Below are 23,071 nucleotides of genomic sequence, written 5' to 3'. Positions count from 1 at the left end.
GAAAATCCAAGACATTTAACTGTAATTTGTAAACAAAATTGAACTAATTTATGTTCTGGAAATGTATGCAAATGAGTGCATTTTTAATTAAATAACGGCTAATTTACATATTTAGACATAACATTTCAGAAAACTTGTGGGCTAATACAAAATTTTTTTTTATTGTACTGTGATGAATCAGCTGGGGAAGTATGGTAATACCTTTTAGATTTATTAAGACCTCAAACAAAATGTGACAATGTTTGCAACATTTAAATATGGCTTTTTTGGACCAACTTTGTAAGACGTGCATTATTTATAAACAGTCTTCTCTAATTGCACTGAGCATGCTTTTCCAATTTAAGCACTGGTTCAGTTTTGGTTCACTGAATATCACATACACCAAGGTGATGATCATTTGGCAATTTATCCAAATTTCAAACTGCAGTCATATGAATAACACATGGCCCATGAGCTGACATGACTAAAAATGATATCTTTCTCTCTCGCTCTCCCTCTCTCTCTCTCTGTATTTTCACACAGTTTGAAAGAGTAACTCTAAAAACATTTCATTTTGGTGAATTGCATTTTTCTTATTGTAACATATTGCTGCAGTGTCAGTGCATGCAAACAGTAAGTAGCACCACATGTTCAGATTAGATCTGTCTTTGAACTTTCCTCACCACCGTGAACTTGCCACCAATACCGTGTATACAAACATGAGAAGGCAGTGCTAAGAATAGCCACTACATAAGCCGCTTGTCGCTAGCTGTGAATGAATGCATGACTCTCTGGTTCATGTGTTGGTATGCACTGATATGCCATCCTGTGTCTGTGGAACATAGGAGAAGGAGCTTCTTCTGGAAATGGAGAAGAAGGCACCACCCCTCTTCTGAGGTAATCTTACCCATCCCTTTCTCATTCCTCCACCCCAGGCCTAAAGCAGGTTATCTGATAAGATGTGGGAGTTTTGAGCACTCTGCTGAGAAAAGAACGCTCAACCGGTCAGTAACCAGAGGCCTCCTACAGATATAGCAGCACCGTGGTGTCTTTAGCATTTCTTCTAGAGACACCTTGAGCTACACATTATCACCTACGCTTTGAGTCACTTTGCAGAAGATTCAGAATGTCTGATTCCACCTCCATTATGGAGTTTAGCGGGACGCATCAAGCTTTCCGAGACCGCTGGGCAAAGACAGATGATGAGATGTGCAAGCACAGTATGTCTTTCCACTTGCACAATACGCTGAGGAAGGAGTTCTTCGCCAGTTACCTGTACCTGCTGGAACAGATTCCTCTGGGTAAGATGTGGGTGGCACAGTGAATTGTATGAATTATGACCTTTTGAAGATTACTGACATTCACTTGTTGTGATGAGAACAAGAAGTATGGAGTCGTAGAGTTGGAGTATGAAGTGCCAGAGTTGTCAGCATTTGGCCTGCGACCATTAGTATTCATGTTATTAGCATATCTTTCCCTAAAGCTTTTTCAAAATGATATCTGAAAATACTTTTGAACAACTATGCCTAAACCATAATATCCAATAGGAAAAATGAATTTTCACTGTACAGTATACATACTATTAATTTAAGCAATCAATGTTATTTTAAGCATAATTGCATAACCATGTATATGCATGCTGCATATTTTACATTCCACTGAATAATAAAACATCAGCTGTGGCTTTATGTTGGTGTATTAGCAGCAATAGCAGCTGATTTCAAAGTATTGGAAGGCTTTGGAAATTGTGGTTGAGTGTTGGTGAAACATTGAGAAAACGTTAAAAAAACTTAACAAACTAATGATTTCTTTACTTTTGAACAACTATGCCTAAACCATAATATCCAATAGGAAAAATGAATTTTCACTGTACAGTATACATACTATTAATTTAAGCAATCAATGTTATTTTAAGCATAATTGCATAACCATGTATATGCATGCTGCATATTTTACATTCCACTGAATAATAAAACATCAGCTGTGGCTTTATGTTGGTGTATTAGCAGCAATAGCAGCTGATTTCAAAGTATTGGAAGGCTTTGGAAATTGTGGTTGAGTGTTGGTGAAACATTGAGAAAACGTTAAAAAAACTTAAACCTGAGACGATTTCTTTCAACAGACACAATCACACCCATTTGCATTGTTACTGATGAGTTTGGTATGGCATTAAAAATAAGAAAGCACAAAGAACAACACATTTTACCCTTGGCCTTTACTCAGGTAAAAAATCTTCATCAAATATACTTGATAGTTGGTCCCTTACAAAACAAAAATATATGGTGATATACTGCAATATATAATGCGATATATTACATAATACATTTCCATATATTGGAAACTATAGTGCTTATATTTTTCAATATACAGCAATATATGCATTGACAATATATAGCTATATATTGATACATACAAATATATTTAGAAATGAAGACAAAAATAAATATTCATTTTTTGATCCTTTTTTGAGTATGTATTGCACATTGATGCTCCCATATAAATGTGAATGTATGTACGTACATATATTCACACATTCACACAATGAGTTAAAGCAGATCTCTAGTTCCCAGCATGCTTTGCTTCTGACTGTTAAAGGAGAATAAAAATGTTAAAATTAAGTGTTATTTCATGTGTTTTTGCTCAATATTAATATAGGGGCATATCTGTTAGTGTTTAAAGTTGTATTATTTTTAAATGTAAAGGGGTTACTGGTATGTGTAAGTTTGTGGGGTAACCACTTCGCAGAAGAGTAGAGCCTGTGGTTAGGAAGTCGATTGGCCATTTATTGGTAAATTACAATACCTTAATGAAAAAAGTAATGATAGTGCACTTTTCAGCACATTGCTACTCTGCTCTTTACGTGCTAAATTATGAATAGGTGTGCTTATGTTAATATAAACTGGCTATAAGTTAAAATATGAAAGTGCATATAATAAATGATTGTTAAGTCTGAGAAATATACTTTTCCATATATGTATGTGTGTATATACTGCATTAATATGTTCAATATATTTTTACACATGCAGTACCATATCTGATCACATGTACGTACATCTACTGTATGTATTATAATGTGTATTACTGAATATAAAATTACATATATTGTGATATATAAGTAAATATATTGTCACATATTTTTCAATATATGAAAAATAGCAATTATTTATGTATTATTCAATATATTGTAATATACTTACACAATATATTATTCTGTATAATGTCTAATATACCATTATGTCGTTTAATATATTGATCATTCATATATTAGGAAATATATTTTCTTTGCATAAGGGGTTTTAAATTATATTTACAGGAATAATGCATAATGCAACATATTGGAAAGAGTTTTTATTAAATTTAGAAACTGTGAACTATACTCTAAAAAAGTAACCCTATAAAACATCTTCCAGGTAACTAAAAGCGAGCAACAGCACTTGCTATTATAATGCAAAAATAAGCCTATATAATGTATGGAGTTTGTGGGAAGAGTAAAACACATAAAATTGCAAAACATTTACCCCATCAGCACGATGGAAACTGGAAATGCCTCGCAAATTACAGCAAAGTTTTGTTAGTGTCAGTGAAACTCGACTCAATGAATTACAATAAAATTAAGCATTAGCAGCAAAAATATTTTTAATGCATCATACATGACATCAACTGTGTTTAAGACCAAAAGGGAAGACAATCATTTATATTTTTTGGAGGACTGAAATGAACCCATCAGTGTTTTGTGCTTAGCTTAAAGTGATATTTCACTCAAAAATTAAAATTCTGTCATCATTTACTCACCCTCATGCCATTCCAAAACTTTGACGTTCTTCCTTCTGTGGAACACAAGAGAAGATATTTTAAAGAAACCAGATCTTTGATCTCCATTGTATGGGAAAAAGCACTGATACATTTCTCAAAATATATTTTATGTTTCACAGAAAAAGTTTGGAATGACTTGAGGGTGAGTAAATTAATTTTTCTCTTTCACAGAAAAATGAGTATTAATGTCTGTTTTGGCTGAAATGTTTCCTAATGTTAGCATGTTGTTTTAATGTTTCCTCATGACCAATAAGGTGTTAAGCTATAAAGAGGGCCATCAAAAATATACAGGTCCAAAATAAAATAGTCCATAGGGAATTACTACCCAGTGTTACTATTTTTGACTTTGGACGAGTAAACTTGTGGTTCGCATGTCAAAGCCTGCTCACAATTTCAGTATCACAATCCACTCGCCCTGCCAGTTCTCTCACCTGTAGCCCTTCAGCAAGGTCTTCCCACTAATCATCTGGTGATCTGATGTTTGACTTTCCAAGCAACAGTATCTTGATGCTTCAATCCCATTTGCAGAAAGAAAAAATCTTGGAAATTCAGATATGTTACTCCATAAACAGATGCTATTAATAACTGGTACCTTTCAAAAAACTACTTATGACTAAATGTTGTTGTGAATAGTGAATGAGAAGATACGATTGCATTGAAACTTCATCTCATAACTGTACACTTTCCATTGAGATGCTTTGATCCCTACATGCTTTTGATAACTACAACACAATAGATTTTTAGCAATTAAATGAATGGCTTATTTTTCCTCTGTAGTCTGTGAATAATTCAAAATACTCACAAAAACCTGAAAACTGTTGTGCTTTTTCTTTTACTGTCTATATTTTTATTGCCCTACAGTGAAACTCTATGCCGTGACTTGTGAGTACATTAAAGGCGAGAAGCAGTTTTACTACAGGGCACAGAACTTCTACAAGGATGTCCCGGCATCAGAGGAGGGCATGATGGGAGATTTTGTGGAGATATCGGAGATTGACCTTGAAGGCTCAAGACAGTTCCTGAAGAAGTTTGTTGTATGAAATTTTACCCTTCTCTTTCTTACTGAATGCTTAAACTAACTAAAACAAAGATTATTGGAGTACGTTTTACAAGAAAATACTATTTCAGTCTTTCTACTTCAGAATGTCATGTTTATTTCAATGTAATTATTTGAGAAATTTAGTAACAATTTCTGAGTGATAATTGTTTCTAAATCAAGTTTTTTCATACATTTGTTTTCATACATCAGTTAAAAAGAGTACATTATATATGTACTGTACATAATATCCTATTTATAAATATCGGATACAGCCTATAACAGCAGACAATAATTTTCAATTGCATATTGCCTTTTCAGTCTGCTCATACATACTTTTAGATAGCAAGATCTCAAGATCAGAATGACCAAGCTCTACACGTCTCTATTACGCTATTTGAACATGTGGTTAATTAACCCATCCAAGCTGACAAATAGCATTAGCTTCATGAATAGTGTTCAGCTGTTCTGCTGAAATTTTGACCATGAACCTGGACTAGCGCTCATAATTCTTAATTTTTTTTGAACATCAAAAAAAGTGGAAAACAATTAGATGGATCATTTATTATGCATCTTATTTTTATTTATGATCCTGATAGGGTCCAGGGAAGGCTGGCACCAAGCGAGCACTAGACTGTGGCTGTGGAATTGGGAGGGTGTCTAAAGGAGTTCTGTTTCCTGTGTTTGAATCCATGGAGATGCTTGACATGATGGAAGAGTTCATCCTCCAAGCTCATGAGTGTTACCTCGGAGATTACGCAGACCAAGTGGAAGCCTACTACCTTTACAATCTGCAGGAATTCATCCCACCTACAAAGAGATACGATGCCATCTGGCTTCAGTGGGTTGCCTGTGAGTGAATTGATTGTTTTCATGGATTATTTTATCTTATGGAAGATGTATTTTACAGTAATGTTTTGTCTGCATTTACTACTTTAATTTGAGCTTTGTTTTCTGCCCACCTACTTTTGCTTATTTTAGTAGGTCCAGGCTATCTTTGCCCATTTGCTGTAATGAGAGCAGCTGAATGCTAGTCAAAGTCTTTTGTTTCAGTATACAGTTTCATCTCCCTCACTGCAGTCTGTGTACATTTGACTCAGAGATATCTATATGAAACTGCTTAAAACCATATAATGATAATACATGAATTCCAGGTGGTGAAAGTTTTTTTTAAGACCTAACCAAAGTGACCAACAACAAGTAGTTATATATAGTATCTGCTAAATGTCTTTTGGACTGTGGACATTTGAAATATACACACTCTCTTTTTGTCAAGGATTCACAAACCATTTTAAATTTCTCAGGTCATCTTACTGATAAGGACCTGATGGAGTTTTTAATGCGTGCTAAGCAGAGCCTGAGGCCCAATGGTGTGATCATCATTAAGGATAACATGGCGCGGCAGGGCTGCAAGCTGGATCCCATTGACAGCAGCATCATCCGCCACCTGGACATCATGAAGAACATCATTCAGACAGCAGGCCTCACCATACTGGACGTGGAAAAGCAAGAAGGCTTTCCTGAGGCCATTGTGCCTGTATGGATGATCGCCATGTGCTGAAGGAAAGACTTGGGATAGAAGCAGATAATTTTTTTAGAGGAATGTGTTGTACATGCACTTATGTATAGTATATATTATAAATGCATAAAAAATTTTTTTTTTAAATTCCATTTACCAGCTAAAAACTGTAGTAATTTCAGTTTACAGAATCAGTGGATTTTTTTTCTTTCAAAATTCTTCAATTTTGTGATCTTTCCAGAAGCTTTTGCAGTTTTGAAAAGCAATGAAAGCAGGCTATTTTGTTTCTACTTCATATACGTGTAAGGTTAAGATCATGCAGAAGTGCAAACATGTTATTTTGGCTTTGACAGAAATCTGTGATGTAGATTTTTAAAAATATATAATTTTCATTTTTGTTGAAATGTAACAGATAGATGTATATAATTGTATCGCCCTTTTCAAAATATGTAGTATTTTGTACATTTACTGTAGTATCATAAAGAAAAATACTTTTTTTTTTTTACAAGAAAATAATGCTGTTGTCTATGTCTGATGTAACTGACAGAATTGTGTCTTTAACTATAGTAATTTTTTTTGTTATTTAGAGTAAAGAAATGTTAATCATTCTGAGTAATAAAAAAAACTGTATCAATGACATTTCTTGTATTACAACAATAAATCATAACAATAAAGAAATAAGTAATAGAACCACATTAGTGAACATTTTTCAGAGACATTGGTCCTGATCTCTCCCAAATGCTTTAAGTTTGAAGTATGTCCTTAAAACAACAAAGCTTTACAGGTAAAATGGGCAAAATAAAAAATAACTTTACAGTATAGAGGATCTTTGCTTGCTTACAATGTTGAAGATAATGAGCATTTGTTGGATATTTCCTTTAAGTATTCTTTGTGTCTCTGAAAGCAGATCTCTGCTTCACATATTTAAAGAACTGAAGGATAAATAATGTCAACAAGTTCAAAACTTCATTGTATTCCCCCAACCATGAAAAACCACACTGTTTAGGTAAATGGCTCTCAGATGGTGTCTTTGTAGAGGAAGGGAATTATCCCTGGTTTTGACAGACTACTCTTTTGTATCTGCCTTGAGCTCTGTCCAAATCTGTCAGAACGTGTCTGCATAAAGAGCATCAGCAAGTCACCTCAAATATTCAGCATATAAGCCTCACAAAGACGTCTTGAGCAGTGCAGTGTAAAAAATTCAAGCAGGTCCTTTTCCCTGTGAATAGGCGGTTTGTCAAGAAAAAAAGTGCAAACACTCACAGCACGCAATGCAGTCAGTCTGTTATGTTTTTGAGTGATCTATGCTGGTTCTTTACCAAGCAAATTCAATACATTTTTCAAAGTTCAAAACACCCTCAGGCTGCAGTCGTATTTCTTTCATAAATCTGTGTAAATAGCATCCAAATGTCTATTTGCCTATTCAGAAATGGTTACCGTACCTGGCAGTTTCTGCTATCAAGTTGAATCTTTCTCGTTTCCTTCGCAGGCAGTCTGGCAGCTAATGGTCTGTATTAACAGAAATAACATTAATAAATTTGGTCGTATTAGAGCTGAATTGGGTCAAACTCCAGGCACAGAGAGTCAAACATAACATTGACAGACAACTGGGAGTGTTGCACTGACACAATTAATTATCAACAAATGATTGTGTGCCTAGAGCTGGCAGTGGACAGCGACATCAAAATTCACATGTTGTTTATTTAACAACTATTTCTCATTTTTCAAAAAGATTAATGCTCATTTATGGTGTTTATGCAAGTTGCTTCAAATCTCATTTTAATCAAATTTATTAAGAATTTATGCCTTTCGTAACTAGACTTTAACCTTATAACTACAGGCTTGATACCAGTAAAATTGGTCCTCTGGGTTTTGAAATGTGATACCACGGATTGACAAGGCGTTGGGAAAAGAAAAATAAGAAAAAAATGCATTTAAATCTCAAAATATTCCCTTTAAATCATTATGAAGGATTGTGATGATTTGGGGCTGGTCTCTGCCAGGAGAGTGACAGAGTTACAACCATAAACATTCACAGCTTGTTGTCTGGTACCGGCTCTCAACCTTATTCTACATGTCAGCTCAAAGGCCAGAGCTCAGTTACACATACTTTTTATAGGCCATGCTGATATTCAATAGTTCATTCAGATACGCACTGCCCCTATCATGTACTGCTGATTACATTAATTTGATATCCAAACTGTTCAAACTTTGACAAATTACATCATATGACAAATTGATGGTTTTAAAGGGGTCATATGGTGTTGCTAAAAAGAACATTATTTTGTGTATTTGGTGTAATGAAATGTGTTTATGTGGTTTAAGGTTCAAAAAACACATTATTTTCCACATACTACATTATTGTTTCTCCTCTATGCCCCGCCTTTCTGAAAGAATATCTCTTTGGATTTGAGACTTTAGTCTTTGCAACTTTACAGATCTTCTTTATGCACCAAGAGCTTGTAACAATCTAAAGAGAAAGGAAAAATTGAAATCGCAACATATGACCCCTTTAAATGGAATATACTATTTTAAGTGTCAAAATGCCTTCTGGTATGACAATCTGCAGAGATAAGTAGGCCATAAGCCATTTGGAGATTCCCCCCAAAACTGTAAAAAAACACTGTTGCAGAGTTCCAAACGGGATAAATTTGCCTCCGAAGGGCACTTCGGAGTGAGAACAATCATAGCCACCATAATGAAGGTCTTTCCAAACCGAAGTGCTCAATGCCCACTTCAAAGGGCCCTTCGGAATGAAGGATTTTGAAGGGTACAACTGATAAACACTTTCGATCCCATGATTCTATGCGCAGGTTTAATTTGTGAAGCAAATGACACAGAAATGCATTCCAAGGAACAGTTTTCAGTCTCCTACACCCTCCAGAATGGAACGTAGTCTGTCTCTGTCAAAGCTTGCAACATTGGCTTAACCAATGTCGTACATTAGGGGCGGAGCTAACAGGTAGGGTGACCAATGGGGAATATGATGATAAATCTGATTAAAATATGAATTGCTAAACAGGGTTGGTATTCCAAACAGAGAGCCGTGGTTATTTTAGCACATTTAGTAATTTATTTTCGTACTGTGCTCATATTATTCCACTGACAGTCATTGTAAATAATTTTTATAAAGATTTCTAAATCTAACATTCCCATCATAGTGAGTAGAAAGAAGATACACCATATACCTTAGTCAGGTTAAAGACTATATTGTGTTAAATTTGGGTAAATATACTATATATAGAATCTCATAACTTTCATAACAGATTTATGTAGATTTTGTCTATTAAACACTTATTTGGAAAGACGTATCGGTATATTGTCAAACAACAGTACAATCCATTAATCACTCACTCCCTCACAGCCTCGTTTTTATTCCTGTCAAAAATTAAATATGACCATACTCTGACTAGATATATTCAAAGAGAATATTTTCCATATTTGAGGGTCCTGGGTATCAGAAAACCTCTATAAACATATATAAACTTTTTGAGTGAGTTGATGAAAGGCTAATAATTAATTAAATCATAAAAATATAAAATAATACATTAACAAACTAAAACAACTAATTAAAAAATATGAATGAAATGAAAATAATAATTACATTTAAAATAATAATTAAATTCTGAGGATATAGGTAAATATTTTAGGTTAAGGTTAGGTTCAGCTGATAAAAAAAAGGTTGGGAATCCCTGCTGTAGATCATCAGGATTTGAAATGGATGTTCATATCACCATAGTACTTCAGAATTGTTTGGTTCCTAAACGCGGTCAGACTGGTACTACTGAGGAGAATGCATTTAGCCACAATCACCTTAAAATGTCAGCCGCAAACCACGGCTGCCTCATCAATGATCATGTGACCCTGTTTGGCCTGGCCTGATGTGGTTGATTGGTCGCTGAGGTCAGACATTTGTCCTTGTGACTGGATTGGGCTTTTACAGTGTGGGGGATAAAAATTGACCACACTGGCACAAACAGTAAACATGGTTGCCTGTTTTCCTAATTAGAGCTCCCTTAGCTACTAGCCTGACTAGCAACATGTGTTAGTTCTGCCACAACTAAGCCAGAAGCTTGTTTTCTATGCTATATCATAGTTTAAGTGAGAGGGAAACATTACTACTTCACTACTTTGCAGGGGTCTTCCAGCTAAATTAGATGACAAAGCAAGGAAGGAAATTATATGTGCAAGCCTATTAACTAACTCAAGCTAATTAGCTACAGCTAGCACCTAATTTATTGACGTTGTACAAAGTTTAATTGTAAACCCACCCAATTAGATTCAAAGGAGTGGGTAACAACACAATCCGTCTCTTGCAATCTGTTGGTTTTGCTGTTTGTGAAAAACTTGTTTAATCACCTTGTAGGCATTTTCTTTTCCTCTCAGGCTTTGGAAGAATCATTGCTCATGCTGGTTTCAATTCGCTAACCTTTCAGATTACACAATAATGAGCCAAAATAACTCTCACATGCACACAGAGTCTGCCTGAACTTTTTTCCACCAAGGCTCATGATTCACTATTGGTTTCCACAGCAAGAGTGCATGGGGATGTTTTTGTTGTTGAGAACAGTCTCTTCCTTTTCAGATTGTTTTGTGGTGAACTACATTGTATCGCAGCTTGGCTCGTGAGAACAGATCACCAGGAGAGAAAATAAATAAGAGGGTAAAATATAGAGAAAGCCCGAGAGAGCCATTAAATCTAACGGGCCCAAAAAAGAGTGGACGTAGCGGCAGGTATTTCCTGCTTCTTGATCTTCTGGAGCTGAGCTCATTTTTCCCCAATGGGGGTTCAGGATTGGTTTGTATAATAACTTGTGGGATAATGCCAACAGTCTATTATTCATTTTTCTTTGGGAGGAAAACAGTTTAGAGAAAAAGAAAAAAATAAATCATATGGCTGGAAATACAGCTGGTGATCTGTGTATCATCTTGATTGCAAAATGTTTATCATGGAAATTATTTTTGGATGTACACATTTAAATTCAATTTTACTTTACTGGTTAAGAAATTCCTGTGATCTTTATGGATATGCTTAAATTTGCCACAGTAAACTGAAAAAAATGATCAGATTCAAGAATAGACACCAAATAGAAATATTTTGTAACATTTTTAAAGTCTTTACTGTTACTTTTGATCAGTTTAATATGTCCTTGCTGAATAAAAGTTTTAACTTTCAAAGTTACTTTTACTTTCAATATACTGTCACTTTGGACAACAACAAAAATTTGCTAAACGACTATTATCAACATCATTGAATACATTTAAGCCTAATGCAATTACATTTACAGCTCACAACATGTTGATTAAGTTTCATTAATTTCACATTGGTTGGCTCCAACCAAACAATGCAGAATTTTTCTAAGCAAACAGCCATCTCCAGGCCACAGCAAAGCCCCTGCTAATGAGAGAGCAGGCAGCTCGCTCACCAATTTCGAGTACAATTTATGAACCGAGCTGAGAAATATGACTTTAATAATGGTAACAAATAGCAGAGCTGCTGTCGGGATTGGCACAGCGAGACTGAAGCTATAGAGAAAAATAACACCCCAAGGCCAACCGCTTTTGGCAAAGTCATTCTAATGAACTGTGAAAATGCTTTGCAGTGTGTCAGATATGGGCACAGCAGAAACTGGCTCTATAAACTTCTGATTAAACTACAGTTTCTGTGGTTTTGCCATCATTTAAGTGTGTTACAGGCTCTGTTGTAGTCATAATTGTCGGTGCAGAGGTTAACAGAAATATGGAGATGGCTCTGCCTGGCGCTAGTGAACCTCAGACATGGTCTCGAGCAGTTACTATTTTTAAAGATCCAAATGGAACCTGGAGTTTTAAAAGCGCCTTGAAATCAGTTTCTTCGTTATTCCTATCCCAAATTTGGAATGTGTGAAAGGATTAGGACATGCACTGGCATGAGAAATGACAGCTCTCTGCATTTTCTGTGCCCACGTTTTAGGACAATTTGACAGGAACAATTTTAGTTTTATTACTCAGGATGTATTATGCTAATCCAAATGATGTCAGGGAAATGGATGTAGTCACTTCCCGTCAATGATTTCCATGTAATCCTTATTATCTTGTTCAATGACCATATTAACACAAATTAAAATGCAGACACCCTGCAGATTCTTAACATAAACGGTCATATTTTATGAGTCTCTCTCACCAGGAAAGAGATGTTGTTCATTGTCACATGATGTTAAAGAACACCGACAACCCCTGAATCCCCAGGCTTAAACTCAGCTCCATATCCCACGCAAACACATCTTGTTGGCAGATGTGGCGACACCACAAACACTTCAAAGTGCCTGCACTTAGACCTTCTCCATGCACTGACGCCAACTGTAAAAAGTGCTGGACATATGGGTCGGAAAATATTAGACCTTTCAAACAGCGGCTGGGCAGCCTCCTCGTGGTAGGAGAAAATATTTTTATTACTCATCATTTAGTGCTGTTGAGGGTAAATTGTGTCAAAGAACTTCAGGAGTTATCACTTCAAAGCAAAATTGACAGAAGCAAACAGATCAGAGTTACACGGTATCACGCTGTGTTAAATGAAGCTCTTTGCTGAGTGATTTAAAGCAGCACTATGTAACTTATTCTGTGTTAAAAATTTGCCAAATGTACTGTATATAATGAACAAGTACATCATGAATTCACCTTCCAAACAGCATTTTTGTCTTATTCCGAATCACTACGGTACACTTATAATAAGTAGGCCTACTTATATTTGGACTATTGTAGCCTGGTCGGGTCGTCACTGCTGCGGAGTAACTTATACCTGCGTGAATCTCCATAGACATAAACTTAGAGAAGTAGCTTCGGTTGGAATGTTCTTCCGCGGGATGTGTGCAGTTCTGTATTAAGAGAATATTAGAGTAAAAGTAAAAAATGCCCATTCACACCAAGAACAATAACTAAAGATTAATACAATGATAACTATATTAGTATCCACACCAACGATAACGTTGTGTTTACTATAAGTACTATACTATAAAAGTGTTTACTATAAGCTGGAGTTATGTCATAGCTGCTGCTTTAAATGCTCGAGTTATTCAAAAGTGCTATACAATTTTCCAACCACTAAGTTAGGTCTCAGACAACAACATGTGCATCGGCCACACCTTCGTACGTCTGTTAGTTCACGGCACCCTGCCACATCAAGAAAACTGGAAATTACGGAGTAACGAAACTGAGATACCTTTGGCTTTTGTAAACAATGTCAGGTGACGAGGTAAGTAGCTAAGACAGAAAAATAGCTTGCAGAAATTTGCCTTCAGCAGAAAGCTCTAACTGCGCTCCGCTATCTTGCTTTTACAGAGCGGTGAGGGAGGTCACTCTCAGTCTCCTTATAAATGCAAAACAATATTTTTTTTTATCTATAAAAATTCTCTGAAAGGGATTCCAACAATATTGTTCTGTCTATACTCTCATAGAATTAAGGTCTGTTCAAATCAACACAGATAACGATAACTACATTAGCGTTCACACTAACTTTAGATGCAGTTGTCATATGCGTGAGCTCTTTAAAGTCGACTGGATTTAGATTGGCTGTCAATGTTTTCATCAGCTGGAAAAAATCATTCTTAAAGTGATTCAAAGGATGTGGTTCCTCTGTGTCATTATCGTTATATTTGTGGTACGAACTTCCCTATTCTCAATTAATGATTATTAAAACTTTATAGTTTAATCATGACAACTCTCGGAAGATTTTAGTATGGTGATGGATATGACAATGTTAATGTATTTGGTCTTGGCGGAACAGATCTGCTACGCTGCTGCTGCTGCTGCTGAATTGCTGCTGCTGTTGGTTATTGCTGTAGTTGTAGATTATTGCTGCTGCTGCAAGCAAGTACAGGAACTTGCTACTGCCAATGCATACAGCGATACGGTGCCATGAGTATTTAAGACATACTGCTGCTGCACAAATAGCATATAAAATAACCCGTAGCAGATCTATACAGGTGGAGCTGGGGAAGGTGGAGGGTTTCAGAGATACTCTGAAAGCGTGCTGCAGGAATCTCTAGTGATTGCTAGCCAGCCATATAAATGCAAGGCAGTAAGCTCATTGGTTGCATATGCAGCATGAACCAATCAGATTGTGCCAAGTCGTTTAACTCTCTGAATATCATCAGTTACGTTAACAAAACATCAGCCTGCGCCATCTAGAGTTTCATGACTAAACTATATATTTGTAGTTAACATCCTATCAATCAGTACTGGCAAAATCATGCGAGGACATGAGGCTAGGCATTACCTAGGATTCAAAGCTTGAATTCTGATGGTTCGTCGCTAGAGGACATTGATCTGGTAAACTTATGAACCAGTGCCTAATATAAGGTATTTAATAATTTGTAGATTACATTTAATACCTTTGAAAAAAGTGACTGCACGTTTGGGTTGTGTTCAATTTGCATTTCCACCATTTTGACCAGCAGCAGTGTTTCGAGTGCTTCAAACGTTGAATCTTTTTGCGAAGCAGTTGGTTGAACTGATTCACAGTTTGGACAGGCTTTGTTTCTCCCATCACTACTTGAAAGTAGTGCTGGTTTCATTTACCCTGATATAAAGCGTTGCCATGGGTGATGGTGAAATTAATAAGAAATATCAGACCGCTGGATGGCGTGATTGACCAATCAGAACAAAGTATTCCAGAGAGCTTTGTTTATCTACTTACTGACTCCGTCACTTCTCGGCAGTTACTGTAATGAGTCAATCATTTAATCCAATACAGCTGTCACAGACATGCAGTGTGAAAGCCGTGGGTTGCTGGAGATCTAGCTCTCACAGTATTTTCTCATGAACATAAAGCAAAAAAAAAAAAACTTCCTGTTGTGGTGAGAGACAACAGGGATACATTATATTCAGTCTGACATCTCAGGGGACACGCATTCAAAAAATTACTCCTCAAGGCTCCTGAGTGACTTTAAAGTTTGCTTTGACGTAATCACACATGGCACACAATGAGAAAATCTCTCCTCTTGAATATAACACCATGGACATTTGCATGTTTTCGTTCACTCTTTTAACTGAAAACACAAATATGTCACGACTACAAGCACACGCTCTGCTCCTGCTCTCATGCAAACACACCTTCTGATGCTCGAAGTGTGATTTTGAGGCTGTGTGTGATCGATCTCCGTCAGGGAAGAAAAATTATGTGTGGGAAGTAAAAATTTAGTGTTTTTTCCCCATGAGTGACAGTTCATGAGCAGGCCACTGAGATCTGATTGCATTTGTTTCTGTCACTCTTGGTTATTTTTCATTTGGACTGAATGAACAAGGAAAAAAGTGACTTACGCTCATTAACTCTGTGAGAGGTTTGTTTCCCATTAGTGTCTAAATGAAGTTTTTCCAAGTGAATTGTCATAGACAGAACCCTTAGGGCCCACAGTCAGTAGCGAAATTATTTACCTATTTAGTGTCAAAATGTATTTACTGAATACATGTGTGTTCCTAAATGTGCTTCATTTGCCATTTTTAATATTGACTTATTATTCTGACCTGTTACAATTATTTTAGATGTTGCAACATAGACTTGTTGTGCAATTTCAAACCATACATTTGAAATGGTTGCTTGCTATCATGCAATAAATGTTTTGAATTTATGTCAAATCAAATAAGCACTTTAATTTAATGTTATTAATTACATTGAAAATAGAGTAAGGAAATTAATTAATCATACCTTAATAAAGTAAATTTAATGTTTTTGTCTGAGTCTTCATTGAGTTATTTTCATTTGGGGACTTCTTTCAGCAAATATTAATTTGCAATTAATTTACATTTTGTGCATTAATTTTTTCCTCTTCTCACTATATAAAGAATGTATGGTTGAAAATAAAAACATAATAATAAAATAATTGATTTTTAAAAACATTTTTAACATTTTTCTAGCATATGTTTCTTTTTTATATTTTGTTTGATTATGTAAAAGGAAAAAGTTGAGTGCAGCACGGAAACTTCCATAGCAGCATTAATTGTATCATCACTATAGAGATTTCACTAGCAACAGCTTTTAAAGTCTTGCTATAGACATCATACACTAAACATACAGCTCTAACACCACACCATAAATATGTAACAAATGAAACCAGTTAAGAACGTCACAGGAAAATTGGTGAAGTTAGGCATGTTTTGTATACATATAACTTACATTAAAATAAAGACAGATGCTTTTAGTTTCCCTTCTCTTCGAATTCAGCTGAGCTAAAGCAAAAACACATTTTCAGGGTCCCTCACTGGCTGCATGTCATTTTAACTCTCCAGTATCTAACAAGGGAAAAAACTAGTTTACTTTCACAAAGTCTCTTGACAGCATCAGGCAAATGTACATAATGAGAAGTGCCAGAGGTTGGAGGCTGATTGACGTGTATCCTCCACACTGTACCATGTACTGATGACAGCATGTCTGTCATGGCTGCCAGGGCTGAATAATTAGATGACTTACCACCTACAATTTAAGGGGACCCAAACGCTAGTTCCTGAACATTTACCCTACAGAGGACACAATCTTGGATTAAATTCACCATGGATTTGCTCCCCAGTATACACTAAGGCATGGAAATCTTTTAAGTTGTTTGCAAAAATGTTTTATATTTATATAAAATGAATTTAACAAAAAAATACATGAAAAAATGTCTATGTAATGTAAATATGTCTTCAATTATATTCAACTGGGGATTTTTTATATGTTTAACAAATAACAATTAATCAGCATATCATGCATTTAATTTAATTAAAAAAATTACACTGATTAACATCATTAGTATTATATGTGTTATTTCAGTATCATTTAAATACTATTATAGATGTTATCAATATTTTTAATCAGCTTTTCTTTCTATATCTTCTGTTTTTATTTTAATTTAAGTAATTTTTTTTCTTCATTTTTAGTAGTTTTTAATCTGTCTATTTAGTTTTAATACATTTTTATTTCAGTTTTAATTTGAGTTATTTTGATATCACACAGAATGTAATATGAAAATGACCAAATATAACCTATTGTGTCTGACAGTATTAAAATGTTGTGCATAGCATGTGTCCTGGGAAATATTAGCCATTATACTCATATTATTCATCATTACATTATAGGCCACTAGAAATAAAACAATAAGCACAGCTAACATTTGTTAGCCTGTTTTGATTTAGTCTGTTCTGTCCTTAGTCAAACATATTAGTCCTTAACATAAACTACAACTAAGTATCATCGACAGAGGAAAACCTGTTGACATACAGACATGTAAGCCACGAAACTGCATACACAGCTGTTGTTTAGCTCATTTGCCTTGCTGAAGGTTAAACCAAACAAATGTTTTATTACGGCGGTTATGGTTAATATTTGTTTTGTCCCATATGAAGCCGACTTGACAACATGAGGATAATTAAATGATTTCAGTTGGTAAAAAACAGGAAAGCAAACCCATAATCAACACTGCTGTCTTGCGATGGACAAGCTCGCCATGTTGCTGATACATCAAAGAAAGCCTGTGGCCTCTTGTTAAAACTCAACAACATCTCACGCTGCTGTAAACCTTCCACAAAACACACAGGCAGCACTTTCCTCCAAATGCAAAGTAACTGTAAACGTTTAATTACATTCATAAAGTAGACAGAGGCAGTAAATCACCCAGGCGTGTGTGTGTGTGTGTGTAATATAACAACAGAACAAATGCATTACAGTAACTGTTCTTCGCATTAGGGGGCTGCGGTTGGGTGGGGTGTGCACAACAGTGGCATGCTTGTATGGAAGAAGGTGCCTGTGACTGTGCCAGTTTCTCCTGTAGTAAATATATAAAAAATCCCATATAAACTATTCAAGGCCTTGCGCCTGGTGTTGAGTGCATCTTGAGGTGGGTTGAGTAGGCTGCAGGCACAGGTGATGGGGGTTTAGGGTGGGCCAATTCCATCTGGCTGATGGGTACACTTCAAGAATTATGACCAGTGTTGGGGGTAATATATTACAAGTAACGCAAGTTACGTAATCAGATTACTTTTTTCAAGTAACTAAGTAACGTAATTAGTTACTTTTTTATGGAGTAACGCAATATTGTAATGCATTACTTTTAAAAGTAACTTTCCTCAACACTGATTATGACCATATGTTCATTAATGAACTTTTAGAAGACCACTGGGAGAGATGGAGAACAAATGCAAGAACTGTTGGTCCACAAACAAATAGTGCTAAAACTATATACATATTTGACTTTTTTGCAGCTGTTAACAAATGCAAGCCAAACTACCATATACACACATATATAAATATAAGAATCGAGTGATTTTCATGGAGTTCTGTTTCGTGCGTGCATTTTTCAGAACAGCATACTAAAATGTTCCCTGAAGTGCAAAACGTATAGCACGACCAGTGAAGTCCGATTCCCAACTCGAACTATGTCTCAGATATGTTGCTTTTTATACGACTAAGCTAAAAGTGAAGTAGCCTACAATTCCCAAGCTAATTACTAATGTGAACCGTTTCTTTTTTTGTGAATTAAAAATGCAACACAACGAGTGAAGTCTGATTCCGTTTCTTTTTAGTGAATCACAAATACATACGAATCAGTTGGAGCAGTTTCTCAATTAATCTGACTCGCGTCCTGAACTGAAAGTCAATAATTTTGTCATGTCCGACTCCATGAACTAAGAATTTGTACTACAGGTTTGTGAGATTTATTGTAAATTAGTTTAGTACTGACTATCTTCAAATTCAAAAGAATCAATAATAGGAAACAGAATCGGAAAGAGGAATAGAAATCGTAACCAGAACTGTTAAATTCCTTGCGATTACCAATTGTACCAGCAAGATTTGTGCTAACAAAAAAATGACTCATGATTCATAGCATCTGTTTAAAGTTAAACAATACCAGACATCACTCCAAAATACTTAAAGGATCACATTACAGTGTTTTTCATTAACTGTTCAAACCATTTATGTAGATTAGAATCTTAAGATTAATAATGTATAATCTTAAATTGTTTGTTTTCTAAAGTAACTCATTCACTTTTGTGCAAAGATTCCTTTCTATCTTAAAGTCCCACATGTCTCTTTTTGTATTCCATGCAAGAACATCATATGGATTTAGAACAACATGGAAGTGAGAAAATTATGACAGAATTTACATTATTTATTATTTACACTAACATTTGTAGTATTTCCTATGAAATGATTACTCAAATTGTTTCATTTAAAATAGTCTTTGCTTACACTAACGTATACCTCCCTTTTCTCTATAAAAATTATGCCTTTCTCAACTATTTACCATCTATTTCTGCCTACAAAGCATTGCTGTGGAACCGTCTTTATTGTCTCAAGTTTCTTACACAATCTACCCTTGTTTCATCTTGATATTTATTTTGCTGTATGTCTGAGGTTCTGCCAGATGTGCTGTGGGTGGCTGTCCAGGAGACTTGCAGTGAAGTCCTGGATCAGAGCCTGGACTGGTCTCTGAGCAGAACTGCTAATTCAAGTCGTTTGTGCACAAATATAGACTGTAGGTGGAGTCAGGTTCAGGTGACATGATTCAGGAGACAAGCCAAAATCTTCTTGTTCTGGACACCTCTAATATCATAACTCACAAATTATGTCAATCAATGCCACATCATGCCAGTATAGGGGTAAATATACAAGAGAACATGAAAAGAGAGCGGCGTGTGTAGTGTGTAAAAATAAAAATTTTATTGTTAGAATGCCACGAACATGCTTAAAATCTGTCATTATTGTAACCCATTATCATTAAGTATTAAGTAAGAATTTACATTATTTTAAAATGTTATGTGATTCATCTTGTTTTCTATTGGACGTATATATTTGAGACCAAAATCTTTGTTTTAAACAATATCGCATAAATATTAACAACATCAAATAAATACTTATAAGATAAATATGAGATAAAAACACAGACCTCAACTATGACAACAGTAACAATCAACTAACATCTCATTTTGAGCAGAGGAACAAGTGCACACTGACATCACAAGACAATAATTTACTAAACATGACAATAAAATGGTTAAGTTATGCAATCAAATTGATACAGTTTAAGAGGGCGAATGAAATTGAACAACAGAGCTTTAGTCTATTTGAACTCCAAAGAAAAAAACTGCATTAATCCAACTCACCTGCAGTGCTTATTGATTTGAATTTGTCATTTGTCCCAAAAATGAGCAATTAATCTTTGGTTGTTTTTATATTTACTTTTTTCTTTTTTTACAGCGTGTGACAAACATATCAGAGATGGGTTAAAGGAGAGAAAGTGGAACAGTTTTATGATAAACATGTAGTGAAAGAGACAGCAAATGATCACAGGATAATTTCTGTCTTTTCTAATCAGCGCATGACATCACACAGATCCGTCTCTGCTCCCCTAAACTCTTTGCAGATGGCCATGCCTGGAAACTGAAACTCTGTCTCAAAGCATAAACAGAAAGAACTGCTCTGTGACGGACACAAATGTGGGAGAGTCAAAACATATGGGATCTGAAACCATTACATCTGCCTAAAGTTCAGTCTTTGACAGCTTTGACCCCTAATCATCCCCATATTGACCTCAACCTTCCTTGAGGTCAACCATCAATTGGCTGTTTGTCTTTTTGACCCATTCCCTGACTGATTAAGGGAAGTGCGTTTTTATTGATTGCTAAAAGTCACAGGGAGGCCATGATGTGCACTTGCTGTTCCTGTACTGATTCCTACTTAACTGCCCATAAGTTATATATGGCTGTCAGCTGTGTTACCCAGCAAAAACGTGTTCTAAGAATGTTTTGCTAAAGTTTCCATTAAGTACAGTATTTCTGAATATTTAAAACATCCAGTTTTGTAATGTTTAAAAAAAAAGATTATTGTCAAGCAAACATTAAGGGAACATTCCATTTTATAATTTTGCAGACATTATTGGAATGTTACTTCTGAATGTTCTCTAAACGTTCTGAAAAAAAATTAGTTTTAGAAATAAAACATTCCATTAATCATGTATAAATCACATTTTTGACAACTTTATTAAATACTAGATAACTCTGAACAAACGTTTTTCTAACATTACTGGAAAAGATCGTTTGTTCATAACTTTAATACAACTTTGCCAGAAAGTTCGCCAAAGTTCTGAGAATGCTGCCAAAGCTCTTCCCGTTTCCCTTACATGGTCTAAAATGTAAAACTTGATCTAATGTGCAAATTTATCAGGCTCACAAAATAAGTATCTCTTCATACTGGACCGTGAAGCCGTAGTTTTGTTAAATATATATCTTTCTAAGCAAAGAAAAGGCTATTTTATGATATAACACATCATGAATCATTCATTTTTTATGATTTCTCTCTCTCTCTCAAATCATTCCATATGATTTATATGTACCTATTATGTCTAAAAGAAACTTTATCTGTTTGTTTAATTTTCGATAGCCAAACAGAACTTGTTAGCAAGGTGTTGGGTGATGTTCCTTGCACAAATTTCTCATTTAGGACATACATGGTCAATATTACTCATTCCAAGATTATGATGTTATTTCAATCCTGCAATAAATGTGGTTTTATTAATGGGGAGGACTTGTATCTAATAAAACCATATTTGTTCTGAATTCATTCTTGTCTTACATTCAGATGTAGGAGTGATTTCACTGCCATCCTTGCTCTGAAGTATAAACGTATGAACTGCAAATTCATTCAGGCTGCTTGTTCTGTTGGGTAATGGTGGACATTGCTCACAGGCTTTTCTTGTGAATCAGAATATGGTCAGGACCGGGCCAAAGAATCTTCCATCTTAATTTAACACAAGCTCATGTTCACTCACCCTGCCATATGTAGCCCACGCATCAGTCTGTCTTATTCTTTCCTGAGGTGTTTCTCCTTTAATGTGCACACATAATTCCAGATGGATCAAAGATATGTCTGCCTGTAAAAAGCTGCTGTGAAGTGGTAGTGATTGTTTAGTTTCCCTGTGTAGAGCAATTAACAGTGCTTGACTTTTTAACAAAATAAAGTTGAAGAATGGTTGGGAGGCCAGAAGCATATTTGTCCTCTGCGTGTTGACATACAGACCCAGAAAAAAAATAATACAGAGTGAGCAGAAAACAGAAAGAGAGACTAGACATAATTAAGGGGACTGTTAGCTGCAAGTTTTTTATTTATGGTTTCCTGTCTGCATGAAGTGTTATGTCATGACAACACTGCACCTTGAGGGCAATGGGCCAAACACATCAAATATGTCAAAGATGGCTGCCAATTTAAATGAATTAATAGGTGATATTTGTGAAGAATCACAATAAGAGACATTTCAAAACGTATGTGAAGTAATTAGAGTGTAAGAGTGCATTCAGACAGACACATATATATCAATGCAATGCAATGAATATGAATTAATTTTAAATTACCTTCACATATGTACACACACACACACACACATAAACAATTGAAATGTTTTATATTTTGTATAATAATTATATAGTAATCATATCAATATTTTTATTTATGTAATGTATTTGTATAATATTTTGAAAAATGCATAAAACAATCAGTTTTAATGCATACAATGTTTCATTTATTTATTTACCCTTTAAAGCCTGTCTAAATACGATATCTTTCAATGCATGTGAAATACTAATACTAATATCACATCTATCTATCTGTCTATCTATCTATCTATCTCAATGTTTGACCACTAAGAACTTTTACTTGCCAACACTGGCAGTTCAACACACGCAGGCTACCAAACCACCCACCAGAAATGGAGGTCATACTC

General features: G+C 35.2%; 1 protein-coding gene across 1 annotated transcript; it reads left to right on the top strand.

Annotated features, from left to right (window-relative positions):
- The first annotated feature begins 877 nt into the window (after nucleotides 1-877).
- Nucleotides 878-6,389, top strand: ntmt2 (N-terminal Xaa-Pro-Lys N-methyltransferase). The gene is made up of 4 exons (XM_016290614.1): nucleotides 878-1,280; nucleotides 4,654-4,826; nucleotides 5,428-5,680; nucleotides 6,133-6,389. Exons 1-4 carry the CDS (start codon nucleotides 1,106-1,108, stop codon nucleotides 6,387-6,389), a joined length of 858 nt encoding a protein of 285 aa, XP_016146100.1. The 5' UTR covers nucleotides 878-1,105.
- The last annotated feature ends 16,682 nt before the right edge of the window (nucleotides 6,390-23,071 follow it).

Source organism: Sinocyclocheilus grahami, unplaced genomic scaffold, assembly GCF_001515645.1.
Source record: "Sinocyclocheilus grahami isolate Dianchi unplaced genomic scaffold, SAMN03320097.WGS_v1.1 scaffold260.1, whole genome shotgun sequence".
NCBI lineage: Eukaryota > Metazoa > Chordata > Actinopteri > Cypriniformes > Cyprinidae > Sinocyclocheilus > Sinocyclocheilus grahami.
The sequence above is the reverse complement of the archived record's forward strand: the minus strand, read 5'-3'. Positions and strand labels throughout refer to the sequence as shown.

What these genes read in the sequence shown, in the direction of transcription:
- ntmt2 (XM_016290614.1), top strand. Translation starts at nt 1,106, where the DNA reads ATGTCTGATTCCACCTCCATTATGGAGTTTAGCGGGACGCATCAAGCT. An exon ending in AGTTCCTGAAGAAGTTTGTT is followed by an intron (nt 4,827 to 5,427) that starts GTATGAAATTTT and finishes TGATCCTGATAG; the next exon opens with GGTCCAGGGAAGGCTGGCAC. An exon ending in CTGGCTTCAGTGGGTTGCCT is followed by an intron (nt 5,681 to 6,132) that starts GTGAGTGAATTG and finishes TAAATTTCTCAG; the next exon opens with GTCATCTTACTGATAAGGAC.